At 40.5% G+C, this 24951-nt stretch overlaps 3 protein-coding genes across 4 annotated transcripts; 2 read left to right on the forward strand and 1 right to left on the reverse strand.

Annotated features, from left to right (window-relative positions):
- The first annotated feature begins 212 nt into the window (after positions 1-212).
- On the forward strand, positions 213-1793 carry LOC105390438 (proteasome subunit beta type-6). The gene is made up of 4 exons (XM_011561743.3): positions 213-327; positions 477-745; positions 941-1075; positions 1449-1793. Exons 2-4 carry the CDS (start codon positions 484-486, stop codon positions 1724-1726), a joined length of 675 nt encoding a protein of 224 aa, XP_011560045.1. The 5' UTR covers positions 213-327; positions 477-483; the 3' UTR covers positions 1727-1793.
- Positions 1794-2797: 1004 nt separating this feature from the next.
- LOC105390449 (PHD finger protein 20) lies at positions 2798-14718 on the reverse strand. Of its 2 annotated transcripts, XM_048625871.1 has the most exons (19): positions 14509-14718; positions 13917-14146; positions 12548-13039; positions 11960-12101; positions 10865-11094; positions 10201-10590; positions 9760-9980; positions 9304-9546; positions 8745-8966; positions 8254-8348; positions 7783-8080; positions 7355-7433; positions 6406-7257; positions 5960-6111; positions 5406-5617; positions 4889-5101; positions 4444-4556; positions 3871-4017; positions 2798-3365 (listed from the first exon to the last, which is right to left on the reverse strand). In XM_048625871.1, exons 2-19 carry the CDS (start codon positions 14143-14145, stop codon positions 3238-3240), a joined length of 4458 nt encoding a protein of 1485 aa, XP_048481828.1. In that variant the 5' UTR covers position 14146; positions 14509-14718; the 3' UTR covers positions 2798-3237. The 2 variants fall into 2 exon arrangements, with proteins under 2 accessions (XP_048481828.1, XP_048481829.1); XM_048625872.1 differs by lacking the exon at positions 13917-14146.
- A 322-nt stretch (positions 14719-15040) lies between these two features.
- Positions 15041-18143, forward strand: LOC105390437 (small G protein signaling modulator 3 homolog). Its single transcript, XM_011561742.3, has one exon. It carries the CDS (start codon positions 15174-15176, stop codon positions 17562-17564), a length of 2391 nt encoding a protein of 796 aa, XP_011560044.3. The 5' UTR covers positions 15041-15173; the 3' UTR covers positions 17565-18143.
- The last annotated feature ends 6808 nt before the right edge of the window (positions 18144-24951 follow it).

The raw sequence follows: 24951 nt of genomic DNA on the forward strand, positions 1-24951 counted from the left end.
TCTACTGGCCAGGCAGCAGCTCGCACTGTGTCAACGAGCCATTACCATGATCCAGTCTGAATAGTTACAAATTCTATAGCAATATACGCTAAACCCATACCTAATATATGTCTCATAAATAATGCCATCTAGCGGCAATTAAGCGCACTTTTATAATTATCAACACAGAGTAAAAATAAATTGTAACGAATAACACAGACTATTACAGAAACTGACAGATGACAGCATAAGTCAAACGAAGTGTCAAAAAGTGACAGTTGATCAGAGTGACTTTCAGAAATTGTTTGTTGCAACTTGCAAGTTTATTTCAGTTTTATTCATTAAAATGTAAGTACCGACTTGTTATAAACCTCTAATAATAATCTAGAACTTTCAACGCCGCCCTCCCTCTTCCGCATATTCAATTCACATAACAGTAAACTACGAAATCTAACCTAGCCTCAGTAATTTTACCCAATCATCGTCGTCTTTTGCAGCAATACCATGGCCGCATCAGTGGTGAACGCGTACTCCGACCCGTCGACGTCGTGGATGAACGCGCCGCACAGCACCGGCACGTCGATCATGGCGTGCGAGTTCGACGGCGGCGTCGTGATCGGGGCCGACTCCCGGACCACCACCGGCGTGTACATCGCTAACCGGGTCACCGACAAACTCACCCGGATCACAGAACACATCTACTGCTGCCGCTCCGGCTCGGCCGCCGACACACAGGCTATCGCCGATATTGTTACTTACCATTTGAGTGAGTAAAATCTTTTGTTTATGTAAATCTTACTATGTGATGATACTTATCATTAATGCAGATTCACAAATGTGGGAATGGTCAACAAGGAAAGAAACGCTCCCATGAAGAATCCCATGCTTTTCTTGATTTTTGTAATATTTATTTCATTATTATTTTATTCTAAGAAATAAGAACAATATTTGATAATTCCAGACTTCCACAAGATGGAGCTTGGAGAGGCCCCACTAGTGGAGTCCGCGGCGGCCATCTTCCGAGAGCTCTGCTACAACTACCGTGACTCCCTCATGGCCGGCATCCTGGTCGCCGGCTGGGACAAGCACAAAGGAGGTAATGATGGACACCTTTTAGAAATATATCGTAAGCACTACCAATCACTTTTTCAACATCACCAAAGGTTAACTGGTAGAAAATGCTGCTAGCATTAAGTTTGCCTTTGTACAAATTTACTTTGTGCAATAAAGATTTTAATAATAATAAATGTGTACTCGTGAAAGAAGTGATACAACAAATAACTAATTACATGCACAATGAGTAACAAAGTTAGTTCTGGGTTAAACTAAACATAGTATTATTTGTTATGTTATGTTGCCTACATAATAATCCTAGCAACCTGCTACTAACATATAAGGCTCTTACTCTTGTTCTAAACAGTTTCCCTATCCTATTTTACACAAATTAATGTTCTAATTCAACATTTCAGGTCAAATCTACTCAGTCCCTATTGGAGGCATGGTGCAACGCCAACAAGTCTCTATTGGAGGTTCAGGGTCCTCATATGTCTATGGTTACGTTGATGCTAACTTCAAGCCCAAGATGAGCAAGGCCGAGGCCATGAAGTTTGTGACCAACACCCTGACGCTGGCCATGCTCCGAGATGGTTCTTCAGGAGGAGTGGTCCGTCTCGGAGTCATCACCGAGGCTGGTGTGGAGAGATCCGTGATCCTCGGTGATCAACTGCCCAAGTTCTATGAAGATTGAAAAAGTGTCTTTTGTATTTCTATTTCCATTGGTATTTTAAGGTAATAAATAAAACTCTAAAAAAGTATTTGGTGTTATTTCAATTTTATTATTAGGTACTTACTAATACTTTTCCAATGACTTGCATTCTTTCATAACTGACACTTATAAAATAGGTATAGCTGAACATAAAAGAGTAGAGAATAATTGAGGGCGTGGCAATCTAAGAAAGTGGCCACACTATTATAGTATAGAAAACGGACAAAAGTATCACGATACTTTAGCAGAAAAAATCAAAAGGAGAAATGTTTCAAATATTTACTAATTATAAAATGCCACTTTTTGGGGAGGTTTATGTTAAGAGAAGAAATTAGAAGGGGAGAGGGGGGCAGTCTTGAATGAATTTCATTAAATCAAATCAACTGTAACTTTTATTTCATTGTGTATTTCATCATGTTTTTTTGCACTGAAACACGTGTTGGTTATCCCATTATGTAATTACTATAGGAGAAAAGTGATAGTATCACACAGCGATATTTTATTACAGTTTTTCATGCTCAGGAAAAAGTTCAAATGTGCCCCGGCAATTCTTCTAAAACTGTGTTTGTTTACCGATTTTCCTGCAACAAAGTCGGGGGTAAGTAAAAAAGTATCTAGACCTGATGTTTTAACAACATTAGCATCCAGACCCTGATGTCATGTAACGTTTGACACTAGTATTTTCTAACCTCTATAAGAATAACAAATACACATTGAAAGGTATTCTATTACATCAAAATAGTACTTTTTTACAAGAAATATAAGCAATGTATGTTAATGGTTAGAAATTAAGTAACTACTCACCAATATAAAACGCTGCTCTTTCATAAACATCGTATATATTGACTTATACTTCTCCAGCCTCATTCTCCGCCAAACATCGTAGGTAAACGGTGTAAATCATCTGTCTAGCTTCGCTGCGAATGGTTTTATTCATTTTCACCTCGTGAACAAACTCAACAATCCACAAAACTCCAAAATTAAGCAAAATTCGATTTGTTTATACAGGAACTGGGCGAGTTTGACATTCAAACCATAGAAACAGACCACAAATCACAAGTTTTTTTTTATTGCCAGGTTTAAATCTGTTTAGTTCCAAAACATTAATCTCTACTCTTTTGTGTTCAGCTATAAATCAAAATACATATCCCTTGTAAATAAATACATAAACATCACTGGAGTAGTATAAAACACAGGACTAATGTGATCAAAATTAACCACCATCAATGTACACTGTACAATCCTAAACATTCGTTAAAAGTAGATGCAAGATGATGGCTCCACTGGTCCGGGACCCAACCACTGTATGTGCTTATTCTAAATGCTATCGAGAACCAAATGCTAATTATACAATCCTCTATAGTTAAACACAGGCGGTTTTACTAGGTTGATGTCAAAAAGCATGCCATAGAACAATGCAGACTTGGCTTGTCAATCTCCTGATAACCCTGTTCAACACCTTATTAAGGTTCTCCACATTCCGATATCCATGTCTACGTGATGACGCCGAGCTCCTCCATGGAGTCAAGGTCGCGCAGCATCATCTGTATGGTCTGCTTGGTGCGCGGGAAGTAGTCCGCCGTCTCGTCGTCCTCGAACGACGGGTCTTGCGATTCCAACTCTGCGGACAACAGGTTTACTATGTAAAGAGGGGATAGGGGAGGGAAGAGCTTAAGGAGATGCAGTTTCCTCAACCATTCTGCACGGAAACTGATCATGAGTATAGTGCGTCTGGTCTTCAAGGTTTTCTGGGCGGTGGGGATCTGAAACAGGCCGGCTGAAGCCTTATGGCCTCGTCCCCGCTGCACGGCCTCTTTTTATGTAGATAAACTTGTAGAATGCACTTCCCACCAAACAAATAGCTGTATTTAACGCAAATCGCGATTTATTTGCGTAGATCAGATAAAGATGCCATGCAGCAGTCTCCCCGCTTCACGGGTTCGTTATCTACTGAAATAAACGTCACTTTATCACGATTTGCCATAAATACGGCGCTGTGGTTAATGTAACGGGCATTAAACTAGTTTATCGACGTCGATAATGAACCCGTGTAGCGGCCACTGGTGTCAACACGTTGTATTGTCAACGCTACTCTAAGCACTCATCATACTAGCAGTCTTTAATACCTGCGACCTGCGCCTCTATGGAGTCGAGGCGGGCGTCGATGAGCGCCTGGCAGCGCTGGATGTGGCGCAGCAGGCGCTCGCGGCACGCGCTGTTCTCGATGGCGGCCTCGGGCTGCGGCGCCGCCACGCTCGTGCGGACCTCCGCTTCTGGAAGAGAAAGAGAGAGAGATGTTAGGAATGAGGAGGTTTTTCTTACAGTAGAAATAATATGCCTTGATGTGGCGAAGACACTTTTAATATACCGCTTGGCGCCTTTCAGAATCAGAAAATGTGATCCCTGTTACGTTCGTATCGTTTTACAAATATTTCGGTTGAGATATGAATCGCGCCCCAGATGACACGCGTCGCGGGGAGTGTACCTGGTGCTTGCGGCAGTATTGTATGGTGCAGGGGTGTATTACCTCAACTCGCTGGTTCTGGCAAAATTACCAGCGCTGTATAAATTTTGAGTCAGAGCCATTTTACTGACATAATACACACCACAATTATTGTAATTCTCCATGTCACTGTACATGATGTTGTTTTGTATTTTATATTTTGTTAGTAACTAATCGATGTGTCTATGTCTATTACCGGAGCTGGGTCGTGGCTCGGCGGCGGCGGGCAGGTCGAGCGCGGCGCCGGGCGAGCCCAGCAGCGCGCCCAGCAGCGCCGAGCCCAGGTGGCACGCGTCGCGCGGAGTGTATCTGGAAGGTGTAAGAAATTTTACTACATAAAATCGGATGATTTAATAGAATCAAAAAAATATGCTATAATGAGATACATTAAAAATGTTATGCTTGGAACACTGCATCAACATAGCTTGAAAAATAGCATAGAAGACTTTTTAGGTCCTCTTGGAGGGGTGGTGAGATGCGGCTGGAATGTGTCAAAACCACATGCATTACATCGCCACTCGGCTGCTATTCATTATCGCAAACACGCGTTCCGAATCTACCCATAATCATTATTACATAAATGCAATAAGCACCGATGCTGGCCCAAATTTTGGCCATGTTACAGCGCCAACACCCCTTACCTCTCACTATCAGGATCCTCGCTAGACGGCGTGGCCATGGCTCCGAGCGGCAACGCGGCGACATCATCGCTCTTCACGGGCAGGTTCTCCTTGCCGAGCGCGCTGATCATCATGCCGAGGTCCACGTACTCCGTGGTCAGCCGGTCCGCAGACACGTTCAGCTCGTTCTCCCAGTCTTTTGCCCAGAGGTACAGCTTTGGGTGGTCTTTTTTGCTGTGGGTTAAGAGAGGTGACTGGTTAGAAATGATTAAAAAATTATATATTAGCATAAACTTGTAACTGAAATCTTTTAAATGGCAGGGCAGTAAATATAACCAGACAGTGGCAAAATCTTTTTGACCTCATCAGCTTACGCCATAACTAACTAAGCTTCCTCGATTAACAAATCCTTCTGCAGGTCCTATATGTCGCACTCCGGGAAGTCACTGACTAACTCAGATAAGAGTCGACCAATCCTTTCTGCCCAGCTCTAGTGTATATGACCGACACTATGAAAAAGTCGTCAACTCATACTCACGTAGCCACATGATATTTGACTTTAAGCGCGTGCAGAGCGTCTTCAATCCTCAGTAGATTCCCGGACAGCTCGTGGGACCTCTTCAGCGTCTCACAGGGCCGGGCGCCGGGCAGCAGGCCTTCATACAGGCGGTCCTGATCGTGCAGGAAGCGCTGCGAGCGCCGCCCGCGCCGCGGGTTCAGGCAGATGCTGCAGGTGTACTTCTCTGGCACCTGCGGGTGGTAGAAGGGTAAATTGGTGACCTGAGGTTGGTAGATGAAGGACCCTGGCTGATTAGGTACACTGTGTTATAATGACACAATAATACAACAGATATGGAGATAAATAGAAGCAGGTCATTAGCTAGGGGACGCGACCACCCTGTCTGTGATAATGAGTCATAAATGCTGTATTTTTTACATAAAGACAGCATGCCGTATCGTGACGTGACGTTGGAAAAGCGTGCACAGTTTGCACACGTCACGCATAATTTTGAAATATTTTATCCATAACACGAGCAGACACAAAAATAAAAATGGCGGCCGTCACATATATGTCGTATCAGGAGTATATACCTCGGCCTCCTTCTGTATATTATGGCAGAGCGCGTGCTGCCAGCACAGACACAGCTCGCACTGGATCATGAGCCCGTCCTCCTCGCGGAACCCGCAGTGGCAGTTGATGATCTCCTCGCGCTTCATGTGCACGATGCGGATCCTCTCGCCCGCTGGAATAGGAACAGGAAATCAATTATCAGTGTTGTCGTAGAAGAAATGTTGAAATATGTAAGCAGTGGTCTATGGACTGCCGTCGTCGTTGTAGCCAGATTGTGGGTCATATAAAGAAGAGGTTAAATACTTCAAAAATGGTACAAAACTTTGCTAGTGCTGGACATATTATGATCATCATCGTCAGCAGCAAACATTCATATACTGCTGTGATGAGCGCTCAATTAGCGCGACCACACCATCACCTCATATTATTATCAATAATCAATATAAAAATCCATACCCCTACATACCTTCATTATACATGTACAAGTGCTGCCCCTTATCCTCAGTAGACTCTGACGACTGCGGCTGCGGCGTGCCTAGCGACTTGTCGAAGAACTTGGAGTCTGGCGACCCAGAGCGAGGGAAGCTCAGCCGCGTCTCCACGTCAGAATTAGCGCACCATTCTTCCTCCTCGCTAGACTTAGCCTTGGCTATAGAGGCGAAAGTCTTCTTCTTCTTCTCACCCTTCTTGCGGCGGTCTGTACCACCAGCCCCAGGGACTTTGGAAACTGTGTACGACGAGATTTCAGATTCAAAGTCTAACCCCTCGACTGGCTCCGTCTGTATTGCGACTACAGGATCCAGCTCCAATTTCAAATCACGTTCCGGCTCTTTGATTGGCTCAACGCTTTCCATGTCAGGGAAGAGGTCTTCGCTCTTTTTAACTGGTAATAAGACTCGGGGCCGCTTGATGACTTTGGATACGAGTGCGTTTCTTAGTTTGGGCGAGTCTAATATTTTCGGCGTTTCTGGCTCGAGGCTGACGGGCGGGGTGGTCACAATCTCCTCTGGCGGTAGTTCAGCGACTGTCTCTACAGGTTCTACGTGCACTTCCTCCAAACGTTTCTTGCTTATCTTTAGCTTTGGTACTTTGAGTTCCGGTTCGAATCTCATCCTAGGAGGTTCGACTTCCACTTCAGCCCTGGACGACGCTAGGTCGGACACCTTGGGCGTGGCCCCCAGTTCTTTACGCAGCTCTCGGTGGTAGTGTTTGATGTGCATTTTGATCAGCGTGTTGTTACGGAAGTTCTTGAAGCAACCTTCGGCGGGGCATCGGAGCAGATTCTCAATAATCTGCACTTTTAGCGAGCCAACATATACTGGGAACCAGAGAGAAAATTTTAAGTTTAATAAAGTGTATTTGTTTTAGCGATATGTATTGTATTATTTATTGTATTGTATGTATATTAAACTCACCGTATCCGTCCTCCAAAGGCGGCACTTCGTAAGCTTCTGCCGTCTTGCAGACATTGGCCGCCATCGCCGCTAGCGTTTGCTAAAATAAAAAATGTAAATGTAAGTACGTAACTTACATAAATACGGTAAGAAAGGTATGCCGCCGTTTGTGGCAATGTGTGTGGGGGACTTCGGACGCCGGAAGGGTTAACCAGAGAGAATTTATTTTCAATTTTACTCCGCTCGCCTGAGCAGGTCTAAAAAAAGCACAGTTATATCCCCACACTCGGTCCGGTATTCCTGCACAGGCAGACATCTGCGATAGACCGGAGTGTATGTGGCCGCCACAACATCTGATAGCTAAGGGTAAACTGCAACGCATGCATCGCAGATATCTGTAAGTACCCTAAAACCTTATAACAATGCATCAAACATGTTAATCAACTCACCCTATACGCAATAGCCTGCGCGCGCTTCTTCTTCTTGGCAAACTTCTGCATCTTTTCCACCTTCCTCTTGAGACTCATTTTCCTGCTGGGTATAATCGGGGAGGAGTGACTAACAGTCGCGTGGGGGGGCGATGACGTGGGCTCGGGCTCCGTGGTGTCCCAGCCGAGGCGTTTGGCCAGCTTGCGGTGCATGCCGAAGTCCAACAGAGCGGCCTCGTATGGCTTCAGATTAGGGTCGTTTATAGTCTCCAGGTATTTCACCATGTCCGTTTTGGTGTGGAGGCGCTTGTTGTCTGGGCTGGAAGAATAACGATGATGGATGGCTGATAATACACCATAGAAGGTATTTAATATTTTTGTTTTTTTAAGTGGGCCATTCGGTTAAGAATATTTGTCGAACGAGAAAAGATGACCCAAAGCATGTAAATAATAATTTACTTTTACCACAAGAGTTCAAATATATTTCCTTACTTGACGAGCACGACGTCCCACTTGCCGGCGGAGCTGCCGAGGCTGCGGCGCACCATGTGCTTCGTCCAGCCCTCCGGCAGCCTGGTGTCCTCCACCTGTAAGTTTATAAATGGATTTATCACATATTTATAATGATACTTCTAATATTTATATAACAGAATTATATTTCTTGTAATAGAATAAGTTTTAGATGAATAAATGTTTTAAAAACAAAACAAACAATTTCGTTTATTTCATACCATTGGCATTGTTGAACTGTCAGAAGTAGATTTTTCCGAATCTACAAGTTTTAGAACAGTAGTTCACCAGACGTGCGCGGCATCACAGTTTTATATTTACTATATGCTAAGTGCGCAGAATGCCCAGGGCACAATTTCGCCGCGCCGTTTATAACTAACGTTGGCTAATGAACATTCACTGGCACATTTGCCACACAATACCCTGCTGCTTAAGGGCCATAGAGTAATAATCCGACTATTCGACCTACTCACCTGCACAGACCGCCTCGGCAATCCCCCCTTCCCGTCATCACCGTCCAGCTCGCTGACAGCCCCCACCGGCTGCCCGTTGACCCACTTGCAGCACCACTCGCCCGGCGCCGGCGCCGCGAGCTCCTCCGGGGCCCTCTTCTTGTCTCCCTTGAGTAAGGAGAGGCTGGCTCGCTTCTTGATCTGTTCTAGTTCGGACTTCATTGTTTCGAGTTCGGACTTCACCTTTAAAGTTTAAAAAAACATGAAATCGTTGAAAGTAGCCTTGAAAAAAGATGTGTGAAAATAAAAAAAGTGTGTATTGTTCTTTTCTATTCATTCTGTTTCTTTTTGTGAAACGGGCTGGATAAATTTTGTGTTTACTTTCGGTTATTTAAACTTATTCATAAAAAAAAATACATGCTTTATTTACAAAGGTTTGTAGTTCTTACGACGGTTGCACGATCTTTTTGTGGTAGCGGTGTCATGTAAATGTAAATAAATGATTTGTTCTTAACTTATCAAACTTGAATATCATTCTGAGCTTATCAAACTTTCATATCACAATTTACAAGTACGTTACCTTTTGCACCTCCTCCTTCACCTTAATCTCATGTTTGAGTCGCAGCTTCGACTTCTTCGCACTCTTCTTCTTCTCTCTCTCTCCGCCTCCCTCGCTCCTCTCCCGCTTGGGACTGGACACCTTCACGAGGTCGTCCTCTAGCTTGGTGATGGTCCTGCTGATGTTCTCCATCACGTCATCGGATATGCTGGGTCCTGGTTCTTCTTCAAATTCTTCGGTTTTAATGGCTTCTATCAATTCTTCCTGTGTAAGCGGAAATGAAATGATTAAGAAGGAAATTGAATATATAAAATAGTGGTTGTTAACCTGGCAGCCATGACTAACTTTATCGTAATAAATTCTGCACTTAACTTTCTGTTATTTATTAATATTCAGAGGTTTCTTTGTTGAGGACCTTCGTTTAAATAACTACAAAACTATTTCGACCACTGCTAATCCTACTGGTAATAAACTTACTTTAATTTCTAATTTCACACCCTCCATTGTGTCGTCATCTTCAGTGTTATCATCCACGGCGTTGGGGTCAACGACCGTCACCTCCAGCGTGTGCTCGCTCACTTCCGGTCCGGGCGCCACAGCTTCCGGCGCCGCTACTTCCGGCTTCTCTGCTTTAGGTTTCACAGCATCGAGTGGCTCAGCTTCCGGTTGGACTGTGCCAATGATTGCTGCCACTGCATCTGTGAATAAAATTAATTAAAAAATAATCGTAAAAATCGTAAGGTTAAGGTTAAATAAATGAGCCCAAAGTACAGCCATCCAAAATAAATACTATCGCTAGGATGCTTTCTTCTCATACCTATTTTAACAATAAGAACATAGGTAGGTACACTGGATAGATTTTAACAAGAGCATGAAGCATGTACCTATACGTCATGAACTATATGTATTTGTACTCACCAGGCAACTCAGTCTTCACTTCAGTCTTGACCACCAGCGGCACGGCCACCGCCGCAACCTTCTTCTTAACAACCGCCCTCTTCCTCTGCGGTTTCTCCTGCCCTTCCACCTTCTTCTTCTTCTGTCCAATATTGAATATCTCTTTAATATTCAACTTCCGTTTCCTTTCACGACGCTCGCTTTTAGAGCCTAGGTAATCTCGGGCGGGGTCGAAGAGATGCGTGTGGTAGGGCGGGGTGGGGGCGGCGGCGGGGTCGGGGGAAGGGGCGGCGGGGGACGCGGCCCCGCCTGTGTCCACGTGCAGGGTGCCCGGGGCTTCCCGCATCTTGGACAGCCGGGAGATGCCGCACGTCCAGTGGACACCGTCGTCGAATACTACTTCGTATTTGCCTGTAGGTTAGAATAAACATTTTGTTATAAGGTTATAGGCTGATATTTATTGGCATGTATTAGCCTACTGCTGGTTTTAGGGCTATCCCAAGGAGCGCCGCAACAATCTGCCCTTGGCGTTCCTCAGCCAGCCTATTACCGCTATCTTACATTAATCATAGCCCTGTCAATACTCTTTCCTATTCTCAGTTATACAATGCCGTTCATCATATGGCTTATTTATCTACGAGTGTTATAAATCTTAGAACTAAATACATACAAACGGCTAACATACCATTCTCCAGCTCAGCATGAACAGTGGCCATGAATCGCCTGTTATCCCGCCAGCGCGCGAGGCAGCGGTCGCCCACAGCAAATGTCGTCGCTTTAGCTCTCTCCTCCACTTTGGGCTCCTCTTTCACTGTGACAGGGTTCCCCGCAGCGCCCGCCGCCGGCGCCGGAGCAACCCTGCCGCTCTCGAACGGACGCAGCCGGGGACTGCTCACGTTTATCCATTCGTCGTGCCTGGAAATTATCGACGCCATAATTATTATGCGAGTTCCAAATTATGAGTGCACTAAAAGTTAGTGTATATAGGAGAAATGACGGTACTTACTTCTTTTTACATTTCCTATCCATGGATATTCTACTCATTCTAGTAGTTTCGGATAAATTATTTTTAATGAAAATATAGGTACTTATGCTGTCTTCACAATTTGTGATTTCGTTTACAAACAAATGAAAACTATAATGGCATCACGCGGTAACCATGGCAACCAACAAACAATGTGTAAAAGATAATAAACAAAATGCGGGTTGCTAATCTGGGAACAAATATCTCGGAACAATAACTACATTAAGTATGAGTAAAAAGGTTGTTATTTTTTGAGATGTATAAACACTTGAACAAACCCGAAAAATACATATTTCAATATACGTAATGTTATGGGTATTACTTGCTACATATTGCTGAGCAGTACCTATACAATGTACATTACATTACTACTGTTACGGACCAAAGTACATCATAGACTAGTACCTTTCTTCCTTTAATGTTACGGGCCGATGCTGATCCCAGAGCAACAAAGGCTATGGTTATAGGATGTACCACGGGAACCCCTAGGTTATGGGAAACTTATGGTAAATCGAAACCTAATAAACCAAATTATATGATGTATAGTAGGTATTCAAAAGTGATAGGTATATCATCTACACATATCTATTTCGTTACCAACTGCTGTGCCGAAGGACCAGGGTTCAAAATATTTGATGTGTTGTGATGTGTGATATCTCGTACCGGCCGGCTGGCGACGTGGATTTTAAAACACCGGGTTTTAAAATACACGTCACCAAAAAAGACACTCATAGAATTAAGGTCTCAAAAACTTACTTATTGGCGATATTGTCATAATGGACCAGCACTTCCATCTCGTCATAGTCTACTTCAGCAATGTGCGCGGGGTACCACAGCTCACTGAAGTCCTTCGCCTCCACTCGAGACCCCACTGACAACGCCATGCTGCCACTGTTTACTGGAATATGCATTGGCTTATTTAAGTTAGGTAAGTTTTGTTTGTGGATGATGGGCTAGTTTTTACAGGTTAGGTACTTATTTTATTTTTTTATTTTTATTTTATTTTATTTTTTTAGGAAAACTTAACTAAGTAAATATAATAAAAATAAACTAAAGATAACATAGGTTTAACAAGTTTCCACCTTTAGGTAAAACATTATTAACGTATTTAACGTACGTAACGTTTATATTGAGTATTTTGAGGTGTGAACATAAATATCTCAATTTTTTTCCAGATACATACAGTGCACCATTCAGTCGTAATTTAACCTTCCTCACTGTTGTGATGTATAACTTAAACCGCTTTTTGGAATCAGTTAAATGCACTTTGGAACTGTGCAATGAGTAAAGAAAATGTACTTATGTGCAATTTTATTTCAGGTTTAATAATTTTTGTGAACATACCTTTTTCACTGGAGCTATTTCCTGCCTTGGGAGACTTTTGACCAAGATTCTTTTTAGCCAACTTTGCCTCAGATTCACTGAGTATAATGTTCATAACGTCAGATGCCACCATAGCTGTTTCTTCAACACTGTCCATAGTCATGTCTTTGTTTAGGCTAAGCACTGCTTCTTTTTCATTATATTTACTTGCATCAAGATCAAAGCTTTCATTTAATTCTGATTCCTGTTCAGACATTTTAGATGTGCTAGGTTTAACTTCTGCTTGCAGCTCGAGTATTTCTTTCTCTTGCTCTTCAATGAATTTTTTAATTGCCTCAATGTTTTCTCCTTCAGTTGGTTTGGAGTTGTCCAAATAGATGTCCTTGCCTTCATCAGCATCAGGGATATCTTGAGGAGGGGGAGGATTGCCTCCTCCAACCTCCTCATCAACTTCCATGTTAGAGCTGACTACAGGCAAATGTAATGCCCAAGGAAATATTGAAGGTACCGCACCTGGAACAGGAGTTGTCAGTCAATTAAATAAAATTATTTCCATTTTATATCACTAATGAATTTTGTTAAAAAAAATCTGGAAAATCTTTCAAGATAATAATTTCTAAGTTTTTTGGAATGTAGGACTACAATGAATCCTATAACACTCTTTTAACATCATAAGTATGAGTTAGTTTGTTAAGTAAATATATATATATACATATATATATATTTAAATCTTCATCATTCACTTATCCCTAGGGAGGCACAAATTATCTATTGCTAGTTCTAACATTAATCAAGATTACAGCACCACAACACCACAACCAAATAAAGGGTCTGTGTACTTATGTGAAAATCACACAGCAACATGTTGCTCAACAAGTCATAAATCCACATAAACTTATGTACATAGTTTACTAACTATGACTCCATAGCTCTATCAGTAGGAGATCAGGTCTGTAAATAATACATCAGCGGTCTGGCACCCATATTATAGTCTTACTGTGCTCTGTCTATGACTTTATTATTAACTGTGTCTTAATACATAACATGCAGTTTCTACCTACACACAAATAAGCATGAAGACAACCTGCCTATCTACCACAAATACCCATTGAAAAATACCACAAATACAACATTTATTTCAAGAACAAATCTACAAAGCAACCACAAAATATAAATTAATATTCAATTACTGAGATTTCTTGTTCCAAGCAGACCTTTTGAACAATAATTCTTCAGTTGTACCACACTGTACATGACAACTATACAAAATAACTAAATAAAGCTGATAAATTATGAATTTGCATGTATGAACAAAAGAAACAAAAATTGCAAAATTAATGTTTTTTAATGCAAATTTTATGAGCAAACTTCATCCAAATATTGGAGATACCTGACTGAAGAATATATTTGCTATCCTTGTATGACTGAAAGTCACTTTTACAAAAATGTCTGGAGCAGACATAGACACCGCAGTCTGTGCCACCAGTGACCCTCGTCACTTCCACCCACAGCTCTCTCAAACCCTCATCTTTGGGAAACTTGTGGAATGTAACACCAACATCTTCCTCTCTTGTTGAACATGAATAACAATTTTCAACACAACATTGTTTAGTCACCATCCTAGCAATAGGGAACTGTGTCAATAACATAAAACAATATAATTATGGTTTAATGAGTACTAAGCAAATGGAAACAAATACATTTATTTGGTTGCCACACAAATACAAGTTTTCTTGCAAGTTCTCTCAGATAGCACACAAATTTTCACATGATCTTCAGCTATAATGTCAATTAGTTTACATTGTGATTTTATAGAACGTTCTAAGTAGTGTTGGTGTTTGGTTCTTAAGTACCCGCCAACTAATATTACTTAGTACTAATGATTGCCATCTAACAAACAGATAGAAGTGTACGGACTACCCATTCAGGAGGTAAAAAACGTAGTGGTTTATGATTTTATTATGATGCAACTAAGAACATACCTGAGAAATGCGGGATGTATAACTGTTATTACTTCATTATATCACTCAATTTAATAGAATAGACTGAAAATTTTAATGCTTTACAGTTTTGTTTATTGTTTTATGTTAGATTCTACGACAAAAATGCGTAAATTTTAAGTAAAAACGTAAATAAACATGAGGAAATACGGGAATTTTTGGGTTGGATAATAATCTGTGTGACTGACGCGACACTGCGACAGTGACGTGAGAGACAGAGCAGAAAATGGAATATTGTTGATGAAAATGAAATATGAAGGTTGTTATTATTCTGGGTATACACTGCGTCATAAACATAAAGGAACAAACGACGAACATTCATGAGTTTCAGTTTCATATACGTAAATCGTAAGCGCTGTCCAATCAAAAATGGGCTTAAATGTGGCTTAAATCAAGGAACATAATACTTCTCTGGGCTTAATGCAAAGAGAGGCCGTTATTATTTTGAGGAAGGAAATCCATATTTTCATGGCACGCAACTTATTTCACAGATAACATTTAGTTTTTGACATTTCGTTACATTTTTTTTCCAACTAATCAATTTCCTTGATTTTCTTCAAGGAAAATACGTGAAGAGAAAGTGTTTTGTTGAAGTTATCTTACTAAAACAAAGTAACTTAATGTAAACTGGTGCAATTAAATCTACAATGGATTTGGCAAAGTCATTGTTTAGTTCCCGCGATCATGAAGGATACGTTGGACGTGAAGATCACGAACGTAAAATAAGCGCTGCGCTGGCAGACGATGACCCAGAAGATATGATCGATAGAATAAGAGGGTTGAACGTTGCTGATGAAATGATGCCGAGTCCAGGAGGGCCGTTCTCCGCGTTGACTCCGAGCATGGTGCCCCAGGATATAATGGCTCGTCTGGCGCAGCCGGAGGCTGACGGCCACGGCGGAGGGCTCCCGGACTACAGCTTTGACGAGTTCGGATTTTGTATCGACGACGAAGACGGACCTGAGCAAAGCTCCAACAAACTACTAGCCAGCGCGTTTGTAGAAGATGACCAACATCGCCTACAGTGGGAATTTTTAAGCAAAGAACTAAACTTTTCTGAAAATAGTGGTAAATTTGAAAAAACTGACAAATTGCAAAAAATGGTTAAAGATGGTGTACCACATTCTCTGCGCCCTCAAATTTGGATGAATCTTTGTGGGGCCAACAAAAAGAGATTATCTACAGATATTACATATCATGAAATTGTCAGAGCTTCTAGTGATGATGGATTGGTCACCAGTAAACAAATTGAGAAAGATTTAGTTCAAATTTTGCCCAACAATGTATGTTTCTCACATCCAACAAGCACAGGGGTGCCACGGCTGCGCAGGATCCTGCGGGCCCTGGCCTGGCTCTACCCAGACATTGGGTACTGCCAGGGCACCGGCATGATCGCTGCATCATTATTACTTCTCATGGAAGAAGAAGAAGCATTTTGGATCATGTGCACTACTGTTGAGGACTTACTTCCTGCCTCCTACTATTCTTCTACTCTCATTGGTATACAAGCTGATCAAAAAGTTCTTAGAAGTTTAATATCTTCATATTTACCTGGTATAGACCAAGTGCTGAATGCACATGACATAGAACTGTCACTCATCACCATGCACTGGTTCCTGACCTTGTATGCAAATGTTGTTCATATGAAGATTTTACTAAGAGTTTGGGACCTATTCTTCTTAGATGGTTCCATTGTTCTTTTCAAAGTGACTTTAGCAATGCTGAAAATAAAAGAGAACAGGTTTACAGAGATATCAAATTCAGCACAGATTTTTAATGCCTTATCTGACATACCAGGTGAAATAGATGATGTAGAAGTTTTAATTAAAACAATTGATGAAGTTTGTGGGGAAACTCTTAGTCCCGCTCTGATAGAAACGCATAGAAGAAGGCACCTGGCTTATCTTATGGCCGACCAAGGAGCACTGGTGGGTAATCCAAGTGCTATCCCAAACCTGCCAAAACAACAGCTACAGAGAAGACAAATAAAGAAAAGTAAATCTGTAATACAAACAATATTATTTGGAGATGATAGTAATAATGAAGATGCAATTTCCAAAAATGTGAAACAAACTGAAATTCTTGTTGATCTCAGGGAAGCAATTTTACAAGTTGCCCGCCATTTCCTTGCCCTGGAGCCGCAGCTGCAGTCAGAGATCTTACTGACGGCAGATTACACAATGCAGAGTCATGCTGCTGACAGAGAGAGGTATGTGACAGTCTCGAGGAGTAAACGACGCAGAGCCAAAGCACTATTGGATTTTGAAAGAAGAGATGGAGATGAGTTAGGATTTAGAAAGAATGATGTGATTGAAGTGATCAGCTCTAGAGATGAGCACTGCTGGATCGGTGAGCTGAATGGCTTGAGAGGGTGGTTTCCTGCTCGCTTTGTTAAATTGTTAGATGAAAAAGGAGTTAAATACAGCAGAGCAGGAGATGATTCTGTAACTGAAAAAATTGCCCACTTGGTGAGAGGTGTGTTAGCGCCAGCATTTAAAAGAGTTTTGCTTCATGGGATTAAGCGCCCAAGCTTTCTAGACGGACCATGTCACCCATGGTTGTTTATAGAAGAGGCATCTTCTAGGGAAGTCGAGAAAGACTTTAACTCTGTGTACAGCCGTCTAGTCCTGTGTAAGACATATCGTCTTGATGAGGATGGGAAAGTGCTGACTCCAGAAGAGTTACTCTATAGGTGTGTCCAAGCAATTAATCTGTCTCATGATAATGCACATGCACAAATGGATGTAAAACTACGAACCTTGATCTGTATGGGGTTGAATGAAGAAGCCCTGCACTTGTGGCTGGAGGTGCTCTGTTCATGTGTCGATGTTGTTCAGAAATGGTATCATCCATGGTCCTTCATAAATTCCCCTGGTTGGGTTCAAATCAAATGTGAATTGAGGATTCTATCACAATTTGGATTCAATCTGAACCCTGATTGGGAATTGCCCTTAAAGAAAGATACACAAAATCAGCCCCTAAAAGAAGGTGTCAGGGACATGCTTGTAAAACACCATTTATTTTCATGGGATTTATAATTTTCTTCTAATAATATGAACTGTATATTTACAGAAAAAACCTGTTTTTCTGTATAGCCTCTGCTGTGTTATGCGACATCAAATGCCGATCGCAGAGCTATTTTCAACCGTTTTTCCCCTATAAAATGCCTCTTATTTGACTGCTCCAACTGTCCAATCAACTCAGCAGGGGCCATAAGTGTATAGTTATCATATTTGGTTACTGGGATATAAATATAATGTATTATTGTATGTATGTACGCTCTTCCTTACCTCATAAAACTGTATGTTGTATGTAACTGTAGCTTTCTCATAAGTGTTTTGTCAATTTCATAATATATGTATACAGTCAATCTGTAAATGATCTCTTGTACCTGCTATAATATTAGTTATAATAAAATTTAATTATTTAGCAGTACGCTGCAGCATAAATAATTATTAGGAGATGTAATTTAATTAGTTATGTTATAGAAAACGTATGATAACTTGTGCACTTAATATACTATCTTCCTAGCCATTACGAGATGCACATAAAGTGATGTACCTAAGTAATTATACCGTACTTTAAAAGCTATTAAATATTGATGCTTATTATCTTAACTGTTTTTTTTATTAATATACTACCCCCCAACTACTCATACATTGCAGCGCGAGTTCTGCTAGGTGGCGACACTGGCGACTCTCCCTCGGCATACAAATTCTTGAACGATGTAAAAACTTGCATTCGCATGCAGAGGGATTAGGTATGGAGGGTGAAGGTTTTTCATTATCCACCCAGCAGTAAAACCTAAGCGACATTATACTCGCACAGTGTAAAACTCACTCTCACCACACGGAACATTTTCCATCATCATCATAAACTATTTTAGAACTAAACAAGTGTTGTAAATGAAATAAAATGTTCGGCTATTCACCACTAGATGGCAAAAAAATTGATCGTGAGGAACTGACTAATAATCTCAGAATAATAACGGCCTCGTTGTTAATAACGTATCGTGTGCTGATACTTTACCATTTACGTTTATAACCGGGAAGATAAACAAAACTGTTTCCGGTTCCGAGTTTGGCTATTCCCCACTAGATGTCAGCAGATGTTTCGTAATAGAATATAAGTGCGCGTCTTCATCAAGTTCATAGTTTTGTTTAAAGCTGCGTACACACCGGGCCAACGAACGCCAACGGTTATCCCAACGATGAATATTTATCATACATATGTTAGCTATTATTGTTAAAATTACTATTTTGTTTAAGTTTATGTTAAAATTTAAGAATATCTTAACCAATATGGAATATTTTAACTATAATCGAGTATTATAACTATTATTTTGTAACTGATATTGATATCGATACTTTTTGTATTTTATTCGAACGGCCACACTGAACTGTCAGTTATATTTTTTTTAACGAGTAGTGGAAGAGCGATATCAGTATCGGATTTTCATTCTGGCTGTAACCGTTAAGCAGACAACACAACTGTGAAAATAAAGGAACGTGAAGTGAATTTGGATGTTTTACTTTGAGCTTCTTTCAAATTCAGAAGTGGAACAGCAACGCCCAGGTATGTACCTACCTCTATGTTAAGGTTAATTATACGAAAAGATAGTGGTTTTAACGGCACATAATCAGAGATACAAATAATTGTAGGTAACCTACCTACAATTTTATTTTATTTTTCTACGGGAGTCATTTTTGTTTCTTTGAGGAAGAAAAAGTTCGTTACACGTCAGAATTCTTTATTCAATGTGCAGTTTTAAATAATTACCTATATTTGTTCAGTTGAAGTGATATTTCTAAAATGTTATGACGTTTTAAATCTGTAAATATCTCGGCAATCCTAAGGTGTTTTGGGGAGTTGTTTAGGGGAAGTTGTTTTAGGTATGTTTTTATATGAGGGCAGAGGTATATTTTTGTAAAAAAATAAAAATTTTGTTAGTTAAATTAGTGTAATAACTAAACTGTATAAATAAACTTAGATCAGTGATAAGTGATATTTCCTGTCACTCTTTTATTCAGTCTACAAATGTTTTGTCGTGTTTACAATAATCACTGGTTTGCAAAAATCACTAGTTTGTTGTATATCTCAAAACTGGTTAATCGGTTACATGCCCGTAGCCAGTTATTGTAAATAGTGACGTGAAATAACACCCATACCTAGTGACGATCGAGGTTATTTTATTACCGTGACACGTGTGTGTCTACACAATTTTAATTGTAATTATTAGCACATGGTTTCAGTCTCCGGTAACGTTCCTTGTACCTCCGAATGAAAATTAAAGGTACAATAATAATATCGAGGATTATAATAATAAATGTTTTTATTTTATGCCGCTAGCCAGGACATGCCGATATTTTCAGGTTATAATGGTTTATCTCTTTCAAATGACGTTGGGTAACAGTTGCTTTATTGTTCTTGAGTGCTTTAAATGATTTTACTAGAATAAATACCACACATAATATAAAGTAATAACCTAGAATTGCTTATATTCCTACAGCTACTTGATTTATAATTAGCACATGTTAATACCTATTGCCTCTTCATGTTAACCATTTATTTTATTTATTTATTTTCTACCCTTTCATATTTATGCGATTCAAAAAGTATTTTAGTTTTACCTTTCAGTCGTTACATGGGTGACTAATGAATGTTAAAACGAAGAATAGTAATCGTTCGTTTATATTTTCAGTTGAGAATGGCGAGTGAAAATGGTGGATTTCAGCAGCTGCTGGACGCCTACGCCGAGGAAGCCCAACCACCGCATCGATCGTCCGAAGACATCAGACGCCGAGGCCGCAGCAGAGAGCGTTCTTCACGTCGCCGGTCCAGGAGGAGAGAGCGCACCCCGCATGGATTTCGTCGACGGGAGCTGCACACTCCAGAACGATCGCAGGTCAGAACGAACTGTAGTAACCGGGCATCACGAAGTCGCTCCCCAATCTCGCGTCGTGAAGATATGAGCCTAGGACGTAGTCGTTTCAGACGCGATTTGTCTCCTACGCGTGTTAGTGGCACCAAAAGAGAGAGTAGACCGAGGAGTAGGGAGAGGGTAGAAGCTCGTCGATCCCGGCGTAACTCGTATAGATCTCGTAGCCGAAGATCAAGGTCTAGATCTACTGATAGGCACAGTACTAGAGACTTAATGTCACAGTTGTCAAAATTGTTTAATAAATCTAGTAGTAAGGAAAGTTTTTCGAACACTAACGTTGTACCTGAATTCGATCCTTCGTTAAAAAATCAAAGTATAGACAATTGGTTGACGAAGGTGAACGAATGTGCGATTTTGTATGGATGGAGTGAAAGGCAAGTTATACATTATGCAATCCCTAAACTAGTGGGGGTAGCAAAAAAATGGTACGAGGGTTTGTCAACAGTTTTATTTACATGGCCTGAGTGGCAGACCAAACTTATATCCGCTTTTCCCTCACAAGAAAATTATGGACAGATGCTGTCAGATATGTTGGCTAAGAGAGCTAAGTTTGGTGAGTCACTTGAAGATTACTTCTATGAGAAAGTCGCTTTACTAAATCGATGCGGGATTTCGGGAAAACACGCAGTGGAGTGTATACTCCACGGTATAGATGATAGATCCGTTAGACTAGGGGCTGAAGCGGTGCAGTTTAGTGACCCTGACAAATTACTAGCTTATTTGCGAAATGTCAAATCTGGTAATAGGAATAATACCATTACGTCAGTAGGCAATAAGAAATACTATCGTGATTCTAAAATGACGTTAAATAAATCATTTGGTAACAATAGTATCAGGTGTTACAATTGTAAGCAAGAAGGGCATCCATTGTCCAAATGTCCAAAGCCCGTCAAAAAGTGTAATAATTGTTCGATGATGGGACATTTGGAGTCTGAGTGTTACCGGCCACGAAAAAAAGAAGGTGTTTCAGAGGAAAGTAAGGAAAAGGCCATATTGCTTGTTAAACGGTTAACAAATGAGGCGCAGAATGATTACGTGCAAAAGGTACTTGTGAACGGAATAGAAAGATGTTGTTTAATAGATATGGGAAGCGAATTAACGTTAATAAGAAAATCCGATGCAAAGGACATTTTCGGAGGATGGGATTCTTCAGTGGTTTATCCCATGGCTGGTTTTGGTGGAAGTTTAGTAAATTCAATTGGCTCCAATTATGCTGAGCTGTCTATACAAGGAGTAGTTGCTAATGTATTGTGTGTAATTGTGGATGACCATCTTCTAAAGTATCCTTTGCTTGTAGGACAAACGTACACTGATCAGTCTCATGTTGAGATAGTGAGAAATTACCAAGGATTGAAAGTAACGAGCCGCTATGAAATGGTTAGGAATGACACGCGCTTTTTGGAGCTTAAGGTAGCGAAAGATATTTTGCTGGCAGTAACGGGACCTAACTTTGTTGATATCACATGCAGTTCTGATTTTAGTGGTAGTATTTATATAAAGGGCAGTCACAGATCACAACCATCTAAAGAGTATCAGGTACAAGAAGGAGTATATCAAATTAAAAAAGGCTTAGGTTTAATTTGTATCACGCCGTTGGGTCTTGCACCAATACAGTTTAAAAAAGGTGAATTAATTGCCCGAGCAGAAATTGTCTTGGAGTCTCTTGGCGTTTGTGAGATTAACAGAATAGTAAATACATCTTCTTTAGAGCCATTTACTTCGGATCAATTAAACATAGGGAGCGTTTCTAAGGAACAAAAGAGTAAACTTCTTGATCTGGTAAATAAATATAGGGACTGTCTTGCAACCTCGCTTGGTGAATTAGGATGTACAAGTATTGAGAAAATGAGCATTGACCTTAGTGACGACCAGCCAGTTGTCTACAGGCCGTACAGGTTGTCGCAAAAGGAACGAGAAGAAGTTCAAAGTATGGTCGATGAATTAAGTAGCAACGGGATAGTTCGCGAGTCAAATTCACCTTTTGCGAGCCCAATTATTTTGGTTAGGAAAAAGACAGGGGATAAACGGCTGTGTGTCGATTACAGAGCATTAAATCGAAAAACAATAAAACAACATTATCCCCTGCCTTGTATGGAGGATCAGATGAATAGATTGTCTGGCTGTAGTTATTATAGCACATTAGACCTAGCAAGTGGGTACTATCAGGTTGAGTTACATGAAGACTCCAAACCAAAGACTGCGTTTGTCACGCCTGATGGCCAATGGGAATTCAATAGAATGCCCTTTGGCCTATCGAACGCTCCAGCAGTGTTCCAACGGACAATAAATAAGGCATTAGGTACATTGAGATTTAGTACAGCCGTGGCTTACATGGATGATGTCTTGGTTCCCTCAAAGACAGTGGAGGAGGGGTTGGATAGACTTGAAATGATATTTAAAAGGTTAAGGGAATTTAGCCTTACGCTTAAACCGAGCAAATGTTATTTCTTTCAAACGTCTGTTGACTTTTTAGGGTTTGAGATTTGTTCTGCAGGCATAAGACCTGGTGAAAAAAAAATTCAAGCTGTTCAATCTTTTCCAACACCAAATAGCGTTCATAATGTAAGACAGTTTCTAGGATTGGCAAGCTTTTTCAGGAAGTTTATAAAGGGGTTTGCAGAAATTGCCAAACCTTTAACGGGTTTACTGAAGAAGAATTGTCCGTGGAGTTGGGGAACACATCAGCAAAAAGCTTTTGACGAGCTTAAGCAAAAGCTTATTACTAGACCAGTATTGGCTTTGTATAATCCAAATCTTGAATCGGAATTACACACAGACGCAAGTAAATTGGGAGTGGGGGGTATACTTTTTCAAAAACAGGAATCGGGTGAATTAAAACCAGTAGCCTACTTTAGTCGTCAGACTTCACCAGTTGAGCAACATTTCTCGTCGTATGAATTAGAAACACTAGCCGTAGTGTCTTCATTAATTAAATTTAGGTCCTATTTACTTGGAATGCCCTTTACCATAGTCACAGACTGTAATTCTTTACGAGCTACGTTTATGATTCCGAGAGTTGCACGCTGGTGGAGCCTGATACAAGAGTTCGATTGTAATATAAAATATAACTCTGGTAAATTAATGTGTCACGTAGATGCATTGAGTAGGAATCCACTTGTTGAAGAAAACGTAACTGAAAAAGAAATTCCGACGGTATTAAATATAACTAATGATTGGTTAAAAACAGTTCAGTCTGCAGATAGTGAAGTTAATAGGATCAAAACTATATTACAGGATACAAGTAGTAAAAGCATTGTTGATATTCAAGAGAACTATTGCATTAAGAATAATAACGTTTATAGGAAGACGGAAAATGGACCAAGGTGGGTGGTGCCGAAGGGTGTGCGATGGCAGATTTTGAAAGCTTGTCATGATGACATTGGTCACTTTTCGGTTGATAAAACTTTGGATAAAATTAAAGAAATATATTGGTTCCCGAAAATGAAGAAATTTGTTAAAAAATATGTACAGTCATGTCTGGAATGTGCGCACAGTAAAACTCCATCAGGGAAAAAGTCTGGTTTCCTACACCCTATCCCTAAAATTACTACACCATTTCACACCCTCCACGCTGACCACCTGGGTCCTTTTAATGAAAGTAAAAGGAAGAACAAGTATTTATTGGTCATTATAGATTCTTTTAGTAAATTCATCGTATTAAAAGCAGTCAAAAATACGAAAGCTCTTACGACCATTCGAATTTTTAAAGAATATTTTGCAACTTTCGGGCGCCCGGTCAGGTTGATTACAGATAGATATTCTTCGTTTACAGGAAAGAGATTAAAAGAATTTCTAGAGGGTATAGGTGTTAAGCACATAATGAACGCGGTTGCCACTCCACGAGCCAATGGGCAAGTGGAGAGGTATAACCGAACTATCCTTGATGCATTGACAGCCATGAACCATGGCCAAGAAGAGCGAATCTGGGACGAAAAGGTGCTTGACGTGCAATGGGGTTTAAATAACACCATAAACAAAGGTATCGGTCGCACGCCTGCTGAAGTATTATTCGGTTTACGGTTAACGAGTATGACAGAAGGAAAAATTAAGGCAGGCATTGAAATTAGTAGCGAAAACAGTAATGAAAGTTTAGAAGAAATTCGAAAAACTGTTAGTGAACATATACAACGCAATCAAAGCGAACAAAAAAATAGGTTTGACAAAAGTAGGTGCGAAGCACGTAAGTTTCAGTTGGGCGATTTGGTTCGCGTCGAGAGGTCACTTTTATGTCCTGGGAAGAGTAGGAAATTGATCTCAAAATGTTTGGGACCCTATAAAATCATTAAAGTTTTAAGTAATGATAGGTATATGGTCGAAGACACAGCAATCACTAGAAATAAAGGAAAAGCTGTATATAGAGGAGTGCATCCAGTTGATAAAGTTCATCCTTGGTTAAATTTTAAAAGGTCGGATGAAAGCGAGGAAAGTGAAAGTGAAAGTGTCAGTGATGATAGCGGAAGCGATATTGAAATTACCAATAAAAT

This window comes from Plutella xylostella, chromosome 15 (genome assembly GCF_932276165.1).
Source record: "Plutella xylostella chromosome 15, ilPluXylo3.1, whole genome shotgun sequence".
Classification (NCBI taxonomy): domain Eukaryota; kingdom Metazoa; phylum Arthropoda; class Insecta; order Lepidoptera; family Plutellidae; genus Plutella; species Plutella xylostella.